The 18380-nt window shown below is 50.5% G+C and overlaps 2 protein-coding genes across 6 annotated transcripts; one reads left to right on the forward strand and one right to left on the reverse strand.

The window, feature by feature from the left end:
- The first annotated feature begins 1787 nt into the window (after positions 1-1787).
- Positions 1788-10436, forward strand: LOC148640255 (urokinase plasminogen activator surface receptor-like). Of its 4 annotated transcripts, none has more exons than XM_088621019.1 (6): positions 1788-1958; positions 2474-3365; positions 5277-5384; positions 6249-6395; positions 7078-7188; positions 7721-10436. In XM_088621019.1, the coding sequence occupies exons 2-6, from the start codon at positions 3335-3337 to the stop codon at positions 7921-7923; spliced, it is 600 nt and encodes a 199-aa protein (XP_088477145.1). In that variant the 5' UTR covers positions 1788-1958; positions 2474-3334; the 3' UTR covers positions 7924-10436. The 4 variants fall into 4 exon arrangements, with proteins under 4 accessions (XP_088477145.1, XP_088477146.1, XP_088477144.1 ...); XM_088621020.1 differs by having other exon boundaries at positions 3134-3365; XM_088621021.1 differs by lacking the exons at positions 1788-1958; positions 2474-3365 and adding exons at positions 4059-4104; positions 4411-4609.
- A 714-nt stretch (positions 10437-11150) lies between these two features.
- On the reverse strand, positions 11151-13684 carry LOC148640256 (zona pellucida sperm-binding protein 3-like). 2 transcript variants are annotated; one of them, XM_088621405.1, is made up of 9 exons: positions 12888-13683; positions 12672-12787; positions 12493-12599; positions 12241-12415; positions 12046-12163; positions 11745-11845; positions 11594-11667; positions 11321-11503; positions 11151-11242 (listed from the first exon to the last, which is right to left on the reverse strand). In XM_088621405.1, the coding sequence occupies exons 1-9, from the start codon at positions 13443-13445 to the stop codon at positions 11235-11237; spliced, it is 1440 nt and encodes a 479-aa protein (XP_088477531.1). In that variant the 5' UTR covers positions 13446-13683; the 3' UTR covers positions 11151-11234. The 2 variants fall into 2 exon arrangements, with proteins under 2 accessions (XP_088477531.1, XP_088477530.1); XM_088621404.1 differs by lacking the exon at positions 11151-11242 and having other exon boundaries at positions 11292-11503; positions 12888-13684.
- Positions 13685-18380: the final 4696 nt, after the last annotated feature.

The raw sequence follows: 18380 nt of genomic DNA on the forward strand, positions 1-18380 counted from the left end.
GACAAACCTGGACAGGCAGCCATCTGCCTTGCTGTCCACCATGCACCTGGGGACAAGGACAAGGATCAACCCCTGCAGGCTCTCTGGGCTCCTGCCCACCTCCCCTCCCAGAAGGGGCCGTACCCCAAGTTCTCAATCACGGGGAAACGGGGCTGGGAGTGCTGCTCTGGTTTCTCCGTCACGTAACACAAGTGGATGTACAGCCTCTGCTCCGCTGTGGCAAAGTAGGCAGTGGCCTGGAAGTACATGGGCTGACCCAGGAAGTACTCGTCCTTGGGAGAGAGCCGGACCCAGCGGGCTGGAAAGAGAGGCAGCATTACACCTGCACACAGCGCCCCCTGCAGGCAGGAGGAGCCACTCACTGAAGGAGCTTACAGTTGGTGGTGAGCAGGACAAAGCTGTGCTTGTTCTTCAGGTCCTTGAAGAAGGTCCTTCTCCTGGCCCACGTGGGGACGTAGCCCACCTTGTAGGAGTAGTGGAACCTGCAGGACAGAGGAGATGAGGGGCTTCTGGACACTTCCCCAGGGGCTCCCCAGCAGCAGAGCCCCACCTACCTGTTGTAGGAGCACTTGACCGGCACAGAGAAGGGAATGAAGCGATGCACAGGCGCACTGGAGGAGGGTGGGGCGTAGCGGAGAGTGTTGGAGTACACCAGGCGGCCCTGGACAACCTGCAGGGTCACAGAGGAAGGGACATTCCCAGGAAAGCCAACCCCCACACTAGCCTACAGCTCACAGCGCGACACTGCCTGTAGACGAACCCCGCTTACCGACCGCTCGGTGCCGCACTCGTGAAGCCCGTAGGTGAAGTAGAAGTAGCTGCGTGTGGTTCGGCTGACGCTGCAGTTGCCCAAGGTCACCTCCGATGGCCGACAGCTGAAGCCGAACAGGAGCCGACTGACCCGCACGTACATCCTGCTGGAGTCGCACCACACGGCCACTCCTCGGGTGCCCGCGATGGCCGGGCGAGCCGGCTGCCGCCCTCGCTGGGGCGGAAACAGGACGCTCTTGATGTCGGCGGGTAAGGGCCGGCTGCCGGCTTCGGGCTTCATCTTCTCCTTGGCGAAGTAGGGCGAGTGCGCGTCTCTGGACAAGGGGAGGCGGCGGTAGGCGGGAGCCGAGGACTGCGAGTCGTTCTCGCCCGCAGACAGGTCTTCGGAGGACGCGTCTGCGAGGCTCAAGCCCTCCGACTGGGCTGCGTCTTTGGGAGCCGGGAAGTCGGCCTGGAGCGCTAATTCCCCGGAGTCCCAGCCAGCCGGCCCGGCGGAGATCAGTGCGGGGAGCCCGGCCCCTGCGCACAGGCACAGCACGAAGAGAAACGAGCGCATCGCTAAATTAACTTCCCTCGGTAACTGGCTGTGTCCCGCTGAACTGCTACAGGAGTAAGACCAGTAAACCACCAGGCTGTGTTGAAGCCAGAGAGCATAAAGTAAGAACGCGGTGACTTGGTTTTTATACTGGCAGGACCTGCTACCACACACCTGGTCACACTACCGCTCCATCAACACAATCAGTTACACACAGAGACCCGGATTGTCCTCGGCGTCTCATTAGAATCTGCTTCCAGTCTGAGGCGGGACTCCGTGAAGCCGCCTGGACACTTTCCCGTGTGTATCTGACCTCAGGGGAGGAATTCCGCGCAATTTAGACAGAATTCAACAATTCAGAATTACAACTTTACTTTACACTTTACATGTCGCAATTGCGAGATACCATAGCGCGTTTTTTTTTCTACTCCCTGGCGGAAACGGGCTTCCATAAATCTCAGTACTGTAGTCATCAGGCGGAGTATCTTTCCCCTCACCCACGCGACCCGGACAGATCCCATCATAACCGGTTTTCATCTTCAGACAAACCCGATCAGGTCTCTCTGTGAGCACCTTAAGAAGAGCACGAGAGAAAACAGGACGTATCCACGGGGGATACACGCACACGAGAACTGGAGCTACACGGACCTCGGTATCCCAAAAAAGCCTGCGCTGTTTTTATTTATCTGGGTGATCAGTGTCTGGGTGGTCACGGTGGTGATCTGGGTGGTCAGTGTCTGGGTGGTCACGGTGGTGATCTGGGTGGTCAGTGTCATTCACTTCAGCCTCTCTCTCTGTAATAAGTGCTCATTATAACGCACACGGAGGCTTTTGGTGAATCCTAATTGCTTAATCCGCGCATTATCCAGGTGGGTAAATTGTATTTATTTCTGAAGAAAGAACTGGCATCTAGCCGGCGGATTCCGGTAAGAGGAGGGATCTGTTTTCCGGGACAGAATCTCTCCTGATGTCTTTCTTGCTCATTTAAATGGGCATCGTTCCCAATATCCAGAAAGTCAAGTATCAGATCCTATCCAATTCGATATTTGAACCCTTTTGCACTACGGACCGTGTGATTTCCTCTGTAGAGCAGTAAAGCACACGCGATGCCAGAGCTCATACGTGTAAAACCTGCGCTGCACCGTCACACGTCTCCGCTTTTACCAGGACAAGCGAGAGCTACTGAACCTGCGGCCGGGCTGGGCTGACCTGGGTCTTTTACCTTCGGAGGCTGTTAAACAGACGATCGCCATGAAGCACCAAGAATGACCCTTCAGGGCGGCACGGTGACGCAGTGGTCAGCATTACTGCCCCGCAGCGCTGGAGCCCTGGGCGGCTGTCTGTGTGGAGTCTGCATGTTCTCCCCGTGTTCGCGTGGGTCTCCTCCAGGTGCTCTGGTCTCCTCTCACAGTCCAGAGACATGCTGGTGGGTTAATTTGATCCAGGGAAAACTGGCCCTGGGGTGAGGGCGCTTGTTTGTCTGTGTGCGCCCAAAGGGTTTTTGTAAGTCATTAAGAACGAATTCAGACATGCCACCTACTTCCTCTTCAACAACACATTTTTTATTTACTTGACTTCATGAAATCTTATGTTTCAAATGCTTGCCCCGTGCCACGAATGTTCCCGAATGTCAAGATACCGGGAGAAAAAAAAAACAAATTTGTCACAATCAAAACTGTTCGAGCAGCACTATTGAAACACAGGATTTCGTTGAATTGCTTTTGTTCCGAAACTGAAAGTTAAATTCAAGACTCGTGAATGCCAGCAGAAAATGTAGATTATAATGACAATCTCGTTCTAGTCCTAATTCTTAACTATCTTTTTCAGAAGTCCTGAAGCTGCGTCTGGCTTCTTCTTCTGCCTGTCTGAGTGTGAGACACTTCCAGAAAGAGGAAAAGTTTAGTGAGACTCGTGCTGCTTTCTGCACCGCGGGGTGGAGGGGTGTCCTAACATGTCCTAACATTTCATCTACCTCTCGAAAATTCCGACCGAGCTTGTTTCTCGTATTTGCGGCACGCCCATAAATTCATGCTATTTCTCCGTCTATATTTAATCAAAGGTTAGTATTTTATGTTTTTCATTACTAGTGTGGTTTTTCTTGAACTTTTATTTCATCTGTGATGTTAATTAAACTTTTCTTCAAGCGTATTATACGAAACCAGCTTATTGTTCTTTGGTTTTGTTTGTTATCCAAATCGCCAAACGTTCATTATAGTCTTAGATAACTGACCAGCTATCAATTCTTGCTACCTGTAGTTTTTGAGTATATTAGTGAGCTCAAGTAGCAAATACATTGTAACGGTAGGAATTTCTGACAAGAGATCATGAGGCTTTCAAATTGTGCCACCTATAGTTTTTGAGTGAGCTGTGGAGCATTTTCAAAAGCAGCGTCAGGGCGCTGAAGGGTTTAGGGGGGTCCCTGCAGACGGCTTCTCGCTGTGGGCTGGTGCGGCTCAGGCGGGGATCTCCTTCGGGCCCTCCCGCCTGTCCCTCCGCGGTACTCCGGACAGGAGCAGGACAGTCACCAGTTCCAGGCGTCCCGGGCCGCGCACCCCACCCTGACCCCGAGAGTAATAACTCATTGTCCATTAGGAAATAACAGCTTCCTCGTTAAGCATCGCCTTTCGGGACCTTTAAGTTTCTATTCTCCAGGAAACACATCTGTTTGAATTTCCGCCCCCGCGACTCGGGGCGTATATAAGACCCTTCGCGCGCCCCAACCCCACTCCTCCTCCCTCAGACTCGCAAGATGAAGCTGCTCGTGGCTCTCGGTGTCGCCCTCGCGCTGTTTTCCACAGGTAGGAGATCTTGTTCAAACCACAGCCACCAGTAACGTGGATGTGTGTGAACGGGTGCGTGTGACTGTGGTTTAACTGCATTGCTCGCACGCAGCGGAAGGTGTTTTACATTCAACGCAGCACGTACCGTAAAGAACGATTTTGATTTTGCAGGCATTGTTTTCTGAAATAATCGTGTTTGTATAGACTCAACGCCATTCGTTTATACAAGAAGAAGTAAGCATGCACAGTCAAGGAAATAATTTTGTAACGGTGCGAAAGATGACATATTTTTATTCGACTTACATTTTATTTTCTTTTGCAAAGTACCGACCCGTTCTCGGACGTCCGGAACAACTGTGCTGTGAAAGTTCTGAAAATCTGAAGCGTTTGAGCAGAATAAGAAAAACTGGTGTCAGAGGCTGGTGATGCAGAAAATGACTCTTTCACTGGGCCAGTCCTGCGCGCATCAGATTTTTATTTCCGTTTAAAGCGAGCTGCCGAATGAATATTATATTTGACCCAGGTGAGGAAAAGCGCGTGTTTTTTACGTTTAGCGCACAGTAGACCTTATATTTTTAAGACCAAAAGTCCCATTACAGTTCGTCTTTCCAAGCAAAAACATGGCGCTTCGATGATTCCTAACCGGCAAGACAGGACACACCCTGGACAGGACACCCGTCCATCACAGGACAGTAACACACACACCCATCCAGGTACTGACCAGGCTCACACCTGCTTATCTTCAGTGGGTTGCCAGGTGTGAGTTGCAGGGTGATGTGGCTGCTGGCAAATGTAAAGGACTTTAGATTAAAGACCCAGCGGCCGCGTCCCAGTACTCCCACCCTCCCTGTGCGCGTTCCCGACCACGCCTGCGAGGACGCGGCTGTCCCGTGGCTAGATCTGCGCACGAGCTGTGATGCCGCAGCAGGGAATCACCCAGAACACCTTGCGGAACGGTGACGTTTCATGTTCCAGCCCCGTCACAGCGGAGAGGGGTTGCCATGGAGAACAAAGTACTCACCGTGGCAACTAGTGGCAATGAGGAAAACGTAACTTTTTACTCTTTTAAAACTCATGACTTTTAAAAAAAACAAAATGTCGTTCCACTGCTCTCGATTCGTACTTTATGTCTTCTAGGTATGATGTTTTGACGTCAAGATGTTTAGTTTTTTAATTTATTTTCTCCACAGTGGCATCTCTCAAATGTTTCAAATCCGCATACGGCTCACCGGAGACACAAGAACAGTGTCAGGATTCAGAAACCACGTGTGCTGCGGAAACCGTACGAGTCACCGCAGGTAAGTCACTTCACGATACCCATAAATCACTGACGATACCCATACGGGTCAAGTTTTCTTTTCAACCACGGTGGACGACGTTTGATTACGTTTATAGCGAAGGTTAGTGTGACTACAAAGCGCCACAAGCAGTTTGCAGAGCAATAAAAGACTATGAATATCATAACCACGTTCATGACTACCGTGGAGGTAGCGAAATACACAAAGGACCCGGGAGTCACGCTGGCGATATGAAATTACTGCAATTTACAGTCTCCTTGTGTAATTAACACTGTTGACTTCTGCGTCAACTTTAGAACTGAAAGCAAAAAGTCTTTTGATGAAGATGTAATTGAACTCTATATTCGTATTGCTCTATTCCACTGCATTGCTGACAAATGTTTTAAACACTTCCAAAATGAACATTTTATTGAACGTAGACAGGGAATGATGGGAAACACTGTATTTAGAGCAGAAAATTGAAGGTTTCAATCCAGAAATGTTTACATATAGTATATAATATCTACAAATAATCGGATAAAGGTTACTCATGAGTGGAAGTCATTCACGGGGAAGTCATGGGCTTGATTTCATGTAGCCCATGTGATTGTCAGTAGATAACTGACCCAGGGATCTCATACAGAAACCAGGGTATTGGCTTCAACAGCATGGCTGAGCAGCTTGTTCCATACTCCCACAACACATAGTGTAAAGAACCTCCTGTTCTCATTTTGAAATGCACTTCCAGCCCATACATTATATATAACATGATCATCTTCAAATTCAGTGACTGTACCAAGACAGGGAAACAAAGGAAAACAAATCAGATTATAGGATTAAAATTAAATTTATAGACTGATTTTCTGATTGTGGTATTTCTTGCAGGGGGAAACACACAAGATGTTACCGTGAAGAGATGCTCAAAACCTCAAGGCTGTGGTCAATCTGTGTCGATCAACTATGGAACTTCAAGAACGGCCATCAACTCGACATGCTGCAGCACTGATCTCTGCAACACTGTAGCTCCCCCAGGTAACGCCGGCAGACGCAATCTGTGCGCAGACACACAGCGAGAGGGCCAGAGGCCACGAGTGAGTGAGTGTGGTTGTGTGATCGTGCACACCCTTGACTCCACCTGGGTGAATCTGAGTGACTCTGCTTGAGGAACTGAGTCTTCATGCTGTGACAATAATAGGAAACTGCAGTTAGATCTCTATACGATGTGTAAAGGCAGCCAGCCTGTGAACAGAACTTCAGGCCTGTGAATTCATACAGAAGAATGAGCTAATTGTCTGGAGCTGCCCTTGTGCTCATTTTGAAACTGATTCCAATGCTGTTCAAATATGAAACAAAGTCATACAGAGGAGGTAGAAATAAATTCCACATTGTGCACAAAATATATTTTACACCTATTTGATTAGTTAGACAAATTATAGGCATCTAGATTTACCACTACAGTTTGCATCCTAACACACAAGACTCAGGGTGAGAACTGACATTTCTGCACTGCTCTGACTGCCAGCCCAGTGAACCACACAGGCTAATCTCCCAGAATCCACTCTACTTTCTGGGCTTTCGGACTCAACCTGCACTGCAAGAGGAGCTGCTGACAGACTGAGCTGCATCTCTAGTCACAGGTCTCAATAGCTCCTCTCCCCAGGTCTGATCTGTCTTGTACTTGTAACGGGGTTTGTCTTGATGTGTGTCATTGTAGCCTATGGAGACAGCGCCCCCAGTGGGCTGGAGTGTTTCACCTGTGAAGGACAGGATTGCACCAAGACTCTACAGTGTCTGTGGGTTGAAGACCGCTGCATGGAATCCTCTGGTAAGCTCATGTTCTGTATCTCACAAAGCTGGAATAACCTGTTAAAGAGAGGAAAACAACATGCAGCACCCTCCATCACGGAATAGATACACAGGTACTCACAGGGCGTAGATGATTTTAGAGCAGAGGCCAGCCCTTGGTAACAATTTCCTTTGGGTAGAGAGAGCTTTCCCTGGTATCAAACACATCTTCAGAAAACTGGCTTTGTTAAAACAGAAATGTTAATAAAATCCTAATGCCTATCTAGGCTCTAAAACTTACAACCCAACAACATCCTTGTGGTACAGTGGATTGCTGCCTGCTGACCCTGCTAGCGTTCCCAGCAGTTTCCTCCAGGCTGAGATGTGCTGGGAGGGTACCTGTCTGCCCTGAACTCACGGACTTGTCACTGAGGTGCAGACCTGGCTCAGTCAAGCCAAGACAATCCTGAGCAGATAAAGGCTCTGAAGGGGAGTTTCAGACGAGGCAGAGTGCGATGTCTCGTGCGCTTTCAGTGCTGTTTCTTGAAGAAAACTCTCTGCTCTGGTTTCAGCTAAGGTTGGTGAACAGAAGCTTGTCCTGAAGGGATGTGTCAGCAGGAACGCCTGTATTGGAGAGGGCAGTGAGCAGCTGTCCCAGTACCTCAGTGTGGGGTACAGCTGCTGTCAGGGGAACCTGTGCAACAGCGCCAAGCGTGTCGCACAGAACATCTTCCTCCTGCTGCTGCCTCTCGTCTCAGTCAGGTTCCTCTTCTGAGCTCCGACACGCCAACGTGCCTCCTGACAGGACTCTCCCCACCTGCCGCACACTGGAGGAGCGGCCTGTCCCCTGGGGTGTCCTGCTTTGTATTTTGTGTCTTGGGATGTGAAATCGTTGATTGAGGGTGTTTCAGGCAAGTGTTTGACAATCATCTGACTTCCAGCATAGACCTTACCTGTGTGCCAGATCATTCCTGCTGCAGGGACTCTTCGCCATCACTGAATCCCAGGAAAGCTCATTCTCCCACAGTGAGGTGAAGATGTACGATCTCCCAGCTCACACTGGCAACGGCTCCTGCCTCCCCTAGTGACACTGAGCGATGCCTCCGCAGTACACCTGCACCTCCTTTTACCAGAGTCCACCTCATGACGCTAGTTGTGCGCTAGTTTTGGGCTTTAGACTTTCGCTACGTTTAGACTTTATCATGGACCCTAAAGAGGTTGAGAAAATGAGAACTGTGAGAGCAAATGAAAGTGGTTACTGTTCAGTACTTTATAAGGTATGATTTATGATGTCTAACTAGGTAAGTGGTTTTTTATTACTAAAAACACAAACCACAGTACGAATGTTAATTGCTTCTTTTATCATTTTTTGGTGAAAATCATAAAAGTAGGGGAGACATTTTTGGAGTCTGGAACAAATTGTAAATTTTCCCCATAAGATATGATGGAAATAGGTTTTTCTTTTTGCATATTTTCACCTAACAAAAGGGTTTCTGGGAACAAATTCCACTCAGAAAAAGAGGTACAGGTGTATTCTGATCAGCTTTATTAAAGCTCAAGTTGTCATTTAACAGCCCCACTATATTCAATTAATTTGTCCCTGCTTGGAGGGGACAGGAGCTGGGAGTGCTGCTGTGGTTTTTCCATCAATTCAGCCTTCTGAACTCTCTCAGTAATAAGCGCTTATTATAACGCACACTGAGGCTTATATTGAATCCTCTTTGTTTTATTCGCGTACTCGGTGAGTTCAAGTAAAAGGATGGGCATGTTGTAAAAAGTAAAAAACTTGGCATCTAGCCGGCGGGTTCCAGTAAGAGGAAGGATCTGTTTCCGGGACAGAATTCCACCTGAGGTCTTTCTTGCTCATTTAAATGGTGGTGAACAGAAGCTTGTCCTGAAGGGATGTGTCAGCAGGAACGCCTGTATTGGAGAGGGCAGTGAGCAGCTGTCCCAGTACCTCAGTGTGGGGTACAGCTGCTGTCAGGGGAACCTGTGCAACAGCGCCAAGCGTGTCGCACAGAACATCTTCCTCCTGCTGCTGCCTCTCGCCTCCGTCAGGTTCCTCTTCTGAGCTCCGACACGCCAACGTGCCTCCTGACAGGACTCTCCCCACCTGCCGCACACTGGAGGAGCGGCCTGTCCCCTGGGGTGTCCTGCTTTGTATTTTGTGTCTTGGGATGTGAAATCGTTGATTGAGGGTGTTTCAGGCAAGTGTTTGACAATCATCTGACTTCCAGCATAGACCTTACCTGTGTGCCAGATCATTCCTGCTGCAGGGACTCTTCGCCATCACTGAATCCCAGGAAAGCTCATTCTCCCACAGTGAGGTGAAGATGTACGATCTCCCAGCTCACACTGGCAACGGCTCCTGCCTCCCCTAGTGACACTGAGCGATGCCTCTGCAGTACACCTGCACCTCCTTTTACCAGAGTCCACCTCATGACGCTAGTTGTGCGCTAGTTTTGGGCTTTAGACTTTCGCTTCGTTTAGACTTTATCATGGACCCTAAAGAGGTTGAGAAAATGAGAACTGTGAGAGCAAATGAAAGTGGTTACTGTTCAGTACTTTATAAGGCATGATTTATGAGATAGATACTTTATTGATCCCGTGAGGGAAATTGCATATCTAACTAGGTAAGCATTTTTTTATTACTAAAAACACAAACCACAGTACGAATGTTAATTACTTCTTTTATCATTTTTTGGTGAAAACCGTAAAAGCAGGGGAGACATTTTTTGGAGTCTGGAACAAATTGTAAATTTTCCCCATAAGATATGATGGAAATAGGTTTTTCTTTTTGCAAAGTTTTACCTAACGAAAGGGTTTCTAGGAGCAAATTCCATTCTGAAGAAGAGGTACAGGTGTATGCTGATCAGCTTTATTAAATATAGTATAGAATATATAAGTCATTTAACAGCCCCACTATATTCAATTAATTCATTATGGAGAACTCATATCAGAGAACTGATCATACTTAATAGTTTTGATGCTGATCCTCATGGGTGATTGTACTGTACATTTTCACTTCACACGGGACAAGAGTCAGTTATGAATCTCAGGAATGACAGTTGTACTTGTGTTATGTGATATGAGAGAAAATGTCTCAAATTCTTTTCCTATGCAATCTGTTTTTTTTAAGAGGATGCTTTTTATACATGTACATTTGTTACCACTTTAATTGCAATTTGGAAGGTAACAGAACCATAAAACCATATTCTGATAACAGGCATATGGTATAAGCTTAAGATATTGTAAAAAATCAAATTAATAAAGGGGTCTGATCTGCAATGTAAGTATGCCAATGAAATAATTCACAGGAGTAAATCTAAGGATTTGACTTTCAAAAGAGGTAGTCTTTGCACTGTTTAATCTGCTGAATGCATTAAACACTCCCCAGTGAAAAGTAATTGTCTTGAGTTTGTCCTTTGTGTGTAAGGAGAAAGGAACACAATTCCATTAACAAAAGCACAGCCCAGAGCTCTCCACACCAAAGCCCCAGTGAGACACAGGGTAAGATGAGTCTTCAACCAGAACCATCATTTCACCAGACAGGGGAGATATCATTCAAGTAGTCAGTTCACAATCACTTCATGTACGCCACCCTTGTTTCAGCCAACATCCCTTACCCCACTAGACAACTTCTGAAAAGACACTTCAAATAACTGGGGCCTGCTGCCATCTAGTGTTTCATGTAGTATAACAGTCCTTCCTACACAGGTGAAGAGGAGAGCCAATAAGACCAGTTCCACTACAGTTCCTCCAGCCCTCTGGTACCAGTGAGTGAGCAGCAATTCTGTGCAAGAAGCCAGAGTAGCAGCTGCAGCAGCAAGGCTGGGTAGCTTGTTCCATGACTCTGCTAAGGAGAAGTTTCCCATTCCAGGGGTCAGTCATGAGCCCTCAGATGGCTCAACACCAAAGAAACCTGGAGCAGCTCTGCACTGACAGGTTAAACATGGAGTGAGCAAAGCATCAGTGAAATTCAAGAAAAACAGCAACAAAAGGGCTCTTTCACAGCTTTATTGATCCATTGCCATTACAAGGGGAGTGGAGGCAGGAGAGTCACAAGGGCCAGGCTGGAGCCTTCATTCAGGCACCTGGGGAGGAAGAAGGAGAACAATCCAGCTGCACTGCAGGACACCACCCCTACAGGAGCTCCTCCTGCCAGACCCTACCTCTCCACCCGCCATAACCTCCAAAGTCCTCTGCTCCCTCCACATCCTCACTGGTGCTCTCAGCATCTTCACTGGAGCCCTGAGGGTCTCCCTCCTCATCCTCAGTCCAGTCACCTTCCACACCCAGAGGACCCTCTACTGGTGCCACAGACACCCGACTGCTGGTCACCAGGCTCCTGGTACCTGTGGACAAGCAGCACCCAGCAGTGAGGGATCTGCTACAGCTGGAGACCCAGAGTCTCTGGAAGCAAGGAGGAAGAGAACCAGACCCACCTTCATTCTGTTGGAAAGTACACCTGGACTCACAGCAGGTACAGACCTCATGGTCACCATACAGCTCCTCCCACCTGGAGGAGAGGAGGACAGGTCAGGCCTCCACCTGGCATGTCCCAGAGCACCCTCAGCAGGCTCCTTGCAGAAGTACCTCTTAGCCTCCCTGTTGTAGGTGCAGGACTTGGTCCCTGGTGTTGCTTTAGCAGGAGCCAGAGACATGACACAGTGCATGTACAGCTCAGTCACTTCATGCTGCAAGAGGGAAGGTCACAGCATTCAGGGATCAAGGCCAATACAGGCACAGAGAAGGACCTTCTGCCAGCAGTGAAGTCAAGCTGGCAGCTCTAGGCACTACAGCCACCACAGTCTGGTTCACATCTAGATCATGGATGTGAAAGCAGACCGTGGATCAGTAGAGCAGGAAGGCTGAGCAGCCTTTGAGAGGGCAGTACCTTCCTGGACAGCTTCTTCTGGAAGAGGAAGGCGTCGATCGTGAAGCGGAGCACATCCTTCTGCTTGGAGCGGACAAACCTGGACAGGCAGCCATCTGCCTTGCTGTCCACCATGCACCTGGGGACAAGGACAAGGATCAACCCCTGCAGGCTCTCGGGGCTCCTGCCCACCTCCCCTCCCAGGAGGGGCCGTACCCCAAGTTCTCAATCACGGGGAAACGGGGCTGGGAGTGCTGCTCTGGTTTCTCCGTCACGTAACACGAGGGAACATACAGCCTCTGCTCCGCTGTGGCAAAGTAGGCAGTGGCCTGGAAGTACATGGGCTGACCCAGGAAGTACTCGTCCTTGGGAGAGAGCCGGACCCAGCGGGCTGGAAAGAGAGGCCGCATTACACCTGCACACAGCGCCCCCTGCAGGCAGGAGGAGCCACTCACTGAAGGAGCTTACAGTTGGTGGTGAGCAGGACAAAGCTGTGCTTGTTCTTCAGGTCCTTGAAGAAGGTCCTTCTCCTGGCCCACGTGGGGACGTAGCCCACCTTGTAGGAGTAGTGGAACCTGCAGGACAGAGGGGATGAGGGGCTTCTGGACACTTCCCCAGGGGCTCCCCAGCAGCAGAGCCCTGCCTACCTGTTGTAGGAGCACTTGACCGGCACAGAGAAGGGAATGAAGCGATGCACAGGCGCACTGGAGGAGGGCGGGGCGTAGCGGAGAGTGTTGGAGTACACCAGGCGGCCCTGGACAACCTGCAGGGTCACAGAGGAAGGGACATTCCCAGGAAAGCCAACCCCCACACTAGCCTACAGCTCACAGCGCGACACTGCCTGTAGACGAAGCCCCGCTTACCGACCGCTCGGTGCCACACTCGTGAAGCCCGTAGGTGAAGGAGAAGTAGCTGCGTGTGGTTCGGCTGACGCTGCAGTTGCCCAAGGTCACCTCCGATGGCCGACAGCTGAAGCCGAACAGGAGCCGACTGACCCGCACGTACATCCTGCTGGAGTCGCACCACACGGCCACTCCTCGGGTGCCCGCGATGGCCGGGCGAGCCGGCTGCCGCCCTCGCTGGGGCGGAAACAGGACGCTCTTGATGTCGGCGGGTAAGGGCCGGCTGCCGGCTTCGGGCTTCATCTTCTCCTTGGCGAAGTAGGGCGAGTGCGCGTCTCTGGACACGGGGAGGCGGCGGTAGGCGGGAGCCGAGGACTGCGAGTCGTTCTCGCCCGCAGACAGGTCTTCGGAGGGCGCGTCTGCGAGGCTCAAGCCCTCCGACTGGGCTGCGTCTTCGGGAGCCGGGAAGTCGGCCTGGAGCGCTAATTCCCCGGAGTCCCAGCCAGCCGGCCCGGCGGAGATCAGTGCGGGGAGCCCGGCCCCTGCGCACAGGCACAGCACGAAGAGAAACGAGCGCATCGCTAAATTAACTTCCCTCGGTAACTGGCTGTGTCCCGCTGAGCCGCTACAGGAGTAAGACCAGTAAACCACCAGGCTGTGTTGAAGCCAGAGAGCATAAAGTAAGAACGCGGTGACTTGGTTTTTATACTGGCAGGACCTGCTACCACACACCTGGTCACACTACCGCTCCATCAACACAATCAATTAAGCGATATTGTTAACTCCTTCTCATCGCCTTCGTTAACCAGTCTAAAATGCTTTGTCATGCCTTGTATAGGCAGACGGCTTTATAAAATACTAGGTTCATTTTTGTGTAGAAAGAGATTAAACGATGTTCTTTAATTTTCAGTATTTTGTTACTTTTGATTCAAACTTTCCTCAGGTTGTCTTGTATAGATATTTAGATCGGGATGCGATGGAACAGGTTGATATCCTTGAAGCTTAGGGAATAACTGAGAGCAGAGAAAGAGGGGTTGTCTTGAAAATACGGTATCTGTCATTTAAAGGAAACCCCTCAACTTTAAAATCGAATTATGTTTAGTTTCATTTTTGGGTTGGCTAAGACAACAATTCAGACATTATATTGGCGTTTTTTTTCTTCGAGAACGTGTGTTGTAGGGATTCGGGTAGGTTTTTAGGACTCTTAAGCTCTTCCTCACTACGTCCTGCAGAGTCGCACACATTGCGATCTGTTTCTCTCATTGCGATTAGTTTTCTCTCGGGGGAGAGACTTCAAAACCAAGAGCGGCATCCTGTTTGCTAAACTAAGACTTTACTGTAAAACCAATGGCTTCTGGCTTCTTTAAGATGATGAATTTCAATAACAGTTTGCGTTCAAGGTGTCATCCTGCAGTGCGGCTCGGTTTTTGTTCACAGTAATGCAGTTTGCAAGCACGCCATTGCGGAGAGGGGAATTGAAGGAGATGTCCCAGCGGGAGAATCCTGCCGGACGTGCGGGTTTTCTCCCTTCAGTTTACCGGGAGGAACCTGCGAATTCCCAGCGTCCTGGAAAAGCGGGGATGTCGCAGCCTTCATTAGCCACGTGGCTTGTTACGGTGAAGGGCTCCCACATCCCAGAGCCCGGGAACCCCGACACTAGCCGGTCCCGAGCACTCAGTTGCACCCCTGAACCCCAGGTCAGAAGGTTCGGGCACCGAGAAGCCGGAGTCTTGAGCGGCTCTAATTTCTCCCCAAGGAGAATCTAATCCCGCTAATCGAGCTCACCCTTCGTCTCGTCATTCATCTACCGCCCCACCACCTGTGGCAGACTCCCTCTGATTTTATTGTCGCGAAAAAGAAAGCTTTCTAGCGCCCCGCCCGCCAGATCGCACTGCCCGACGCGTCCAAAAAAAACGTTTCCCCGTCGCCTCGACTTTCGTGGGATTTTTTTTTTATTAGCGTTCTGTTTTCTGCTCCACCCAAGCGGATTGAAGTGCCCGCTCTCCCTGTCCGGTCCGGAGCAGGGGCCGGGGTCTCCTCTCCTCTTCCGCCGAAGAAGGCGGCGCACAACCACTAGGGGTCGCTCTGCAGCCCGGAGCGCTTTCGCCGAGGAGGGTCTCTCGTCGGCTGGAGCGTGAATCACCTGCCGTGGCTTCTATGAATGTTTGAAAAAGGAAACAGATAAATAAACGGCGTTATCAATTTCCTTCCGAAAGCGGCCGTGTATTCCAACACTATGTATCTGTGTCTTCAGTGACGCGCTGCGGCGTGTGTGTTTACTGTGCATCATCCGGCTAGAGCTGGGGCCGGCTCTGCGCTCGATCCTGCGAGAGGCGAAACCTCAGCAGACGGGGGAAGAAGTTGATTGCGGAGATCACCGTTTTTTTCTCACCGTAAAAAAAAAAAAAATACTCTCAAAAATAATTTTTAAATCGCGTTGACCGTGGAAAGGGTGGCCTGACCTCAGGAAAACTGTTGGGAGTTGACGGGAAAAGCGTCATTTGAAAGGCGCTTAACCCGACGCGGGTTTCGACAGACTCCGCTCCGGCGCCTGCATATTCAGGGAGATGATAATAATAATAATAATAATAATAATAATAATAATAATCGCTTACACTTATATAGCGCTTTTTCTGGACACTCCACTCAAAGCGCTTTACAGGTAATGGGGCTCCCCTCCACCACCACCAGTGTGTACCCACTCCTAATACACGCGAGAGGAAGGCCGGCTGTAAAAATACAGACAAACCATTATGTCTGGTCGATAAAATGTTTGAGGCTTCGGTCGCGTCTGTTTTTCTCGGGTTCAGCGATTTTTTCCGACATGCCCTTTCCTCGCTGTTACAGCTGGGGCTCACAGCTGCTGGGCGGAGCCCGTGGAGGCCAACGGGCATGAGCTGACCTTGCCACCAGCACCAGGCCTGATGACCAGGCAGTGTTTTGGGCTCGGGTGGCACAGCGGTGCAGGGGGTCAGCATTTCTGCCTCACATCGCTGGGGTCCTGGGTTCAACGCCCGGGGTGCTGTCTGTGTGGAGTCTGCACGTTCACGTCCTGGGAAGGGTGGCCCAGGCACGAGCGTGTCTGTAGCCGCCCTGTGATGGGTTGGCGTCCTGTCCAGCTGTACCCAAGCATGTGCCCACTGCTTGCCCGGACAGGCTCCAGCACCCCTGCGGTCCCGGATTGGAGGAAGGGGTCAGAAAATGGGTGGATGTTTTAGTTTTTGTTCCAAACGAGCATTAAATCTCCAGTACAAATGGATAACTAACATGTCTGCTTGTTTAGACGTGTTCGTAACTCTTGGGTATCGGAGACCCCAGACATCAAGGTTACAGTTTTCCCCTTTGGGCACACAGCTTCTCCACGGCTCCCTGGCCCACAGTTCTCCCCGAGCTGATCCGTTCGTGATGAACTGACGCTGGGGGGAGTGAGGGCATCAGACGCACCCACAGCGAGCGCCGGGCTCTGGGGCAAAGAGTCGTGCTTCTTGGACGAGGGCAGTTCTGAAATTCAGAAGCTGGTTAGGGGCATTGATCGATATGACATATTTCATCCGAGGCCCAGAACAGAGCTGTGAAATCGCCGAGCCTGGGATGAAGAGCTCTGCAGGAGCAGGAAGCGGGAGATGGTGAGCTCCAGGAGCAGGGCTACACTAGTACTAATGCACATGGTCATTTTTAGTCAACGAGGAGCCTCACAGTCCCCAAATGAGTGGGCTGGGGATCACTGTCCACATTCGGGACGAGACAGCAGTACTTCCTGCGCTTGTTCCTAACTGCACAGGAAACTCAGCCTCAGCTTTTATGGGTAACTGCGTGCTTACAGGATTTCCTCCAGTTGTGCTGGGCAACAGGTTATTTGTGCACATCTAGTGAGCAGTTAAGCTCCCACTGAAGTTTCTTTCTAGAATACTTTGCTAGAATACCTGCGCGATTCTCTAATCTGGCCGAACCCTCCACAGGGGAAGAGCCGGTTTTAGCCCCTAGCCTGTCCCGAGAGTGCCCAGCAGCCGTGAGAGGAGACACAGGAGATGTTCTACAAAAACCCTCTCCAGTTCTCAAGGCACCCGCCCCCTCGCACTTCACTCATTCGTGAAGACAGCCCCTGAGGGATGACCTTCGGGTGAGCTCAGTGCTCTTATTGGACAGCAGCAGTCCAATTTTAGGGGCCAGTATGTCGATGCCGAGGGTAGCAGCCCTGGGATCCTGGGTTGAGTTCTGGACCTGGGGTACTGTCTGTGTGGAGTTTGCATGTTGTCAGCCAGCCGCTCCAGTTTCCTTCCATAGTCCAGGGATGCACTGGTAGGTTCATAGGCGTCCGCTGAGAGTGTGAGTGCGTGTGTGCGTGTGCCCTGGATGAACTGGCACCCCGTCCAGGGTGTACCCCACCCTGGGCCCATGGCTTCCCTGGACTCCCACGTGACCCTGAACCGGAAGCAGCGGTTAGAAAACAGAACATTGGAGGGAACATGTTCTGGTAGAGTTGGTAGACTTGAAGTTACTTACGACAGCCCAGAACCCCCGCGCTGAAACAAACGGCTTCAGATTGAACCAGACTGTCGTTCGGGGGTTGAGAAGCCCGTTCAGTGGGCTGGGACGCCCTGCGCTGAAGGAGGCCAGGAGTTAGGGTTGTCAGCCACACCGTCGGCCTTCTGCAGTCCCTGATCCACCGGTCCCCAACACGCTGACCTGGCTTATCCACCATCTACTTGTACTCCAGGTATTTTATCTCTCAGAAGCTTGAGATTTGGGGTTTTTGAAGACACCCAAAAGCAGTGAAGCGGGGGTATGGTACTGCGTGTGAGCCAGGGGCTGTGGACCTGGGGCCACAGTGACGTCAAGGGGCTCCAGCCAACCCTGTGGCACAGATGGGCACCTGAAGGGAGGCACAGGGGGTCACCAGCGAGGCAGGGTCCATCAGGTCAGCTAGGGCTGCACCCCCAGAGAGAAATCACAGGCTAAGCGACACAAGGATCTGGTTAGAAACATAAGTCCTCCCAGAATCCTGCCTCCTAAGGTCTGAGTGAAGGCACACCACTGAGCAACTCTAGGGGAGGATCAAAGACAAGCATCAAAGGCTACACAACCAAAACAAAGAGCTGAGAATGTGCATTAACAACACTGGTGAGGGTTTACAAATTCAGGGACAGGTTAGTTAGGATCCATTTTAAGTTGTGACCCATTTTGCTCAAGGGACACAAAAATGCAACTACAACGTTCTGTCCTTCTGCCACCACAGAAAACACGCAGATGGGGTGATAAACTAGCTGTGCACAGCAACACACGAGGTTGGGACTGCACAGGAGACAAAATTAAGATGAAAGTGTAGACTGGGATAGGTAATACTGCTCCAGCCCAGACTGGTCCCGTTCAGCCAATTGTGAACTAAGTTAGATGAGACGAGTTAGTCAACACCCACAGGCACACTGAAGGGGAAAAACTGGGGAAACGCCTTCTTCCCCACCATCACTGTACTGGTGTAAATATAAACCCCATTTATATATATAAATATATAAA

The sequence above is a fragment of the Lepisosteus platostomus genome, chromosome 26 (assembly GCF_059453375.1).
Source record: "Lepisosteus platostomus isolate fLepPlt1 chromosome 26, fLepPlt1.hap1, whole genome shotgun sequence".
NCBI classification, from domain to species: Eukaryota; Metazoa; Chordata; class Actinopteri; order Semionotiformes; family Lepisosteidae; genus Lepisosteus; species Lepisosteus platostomus.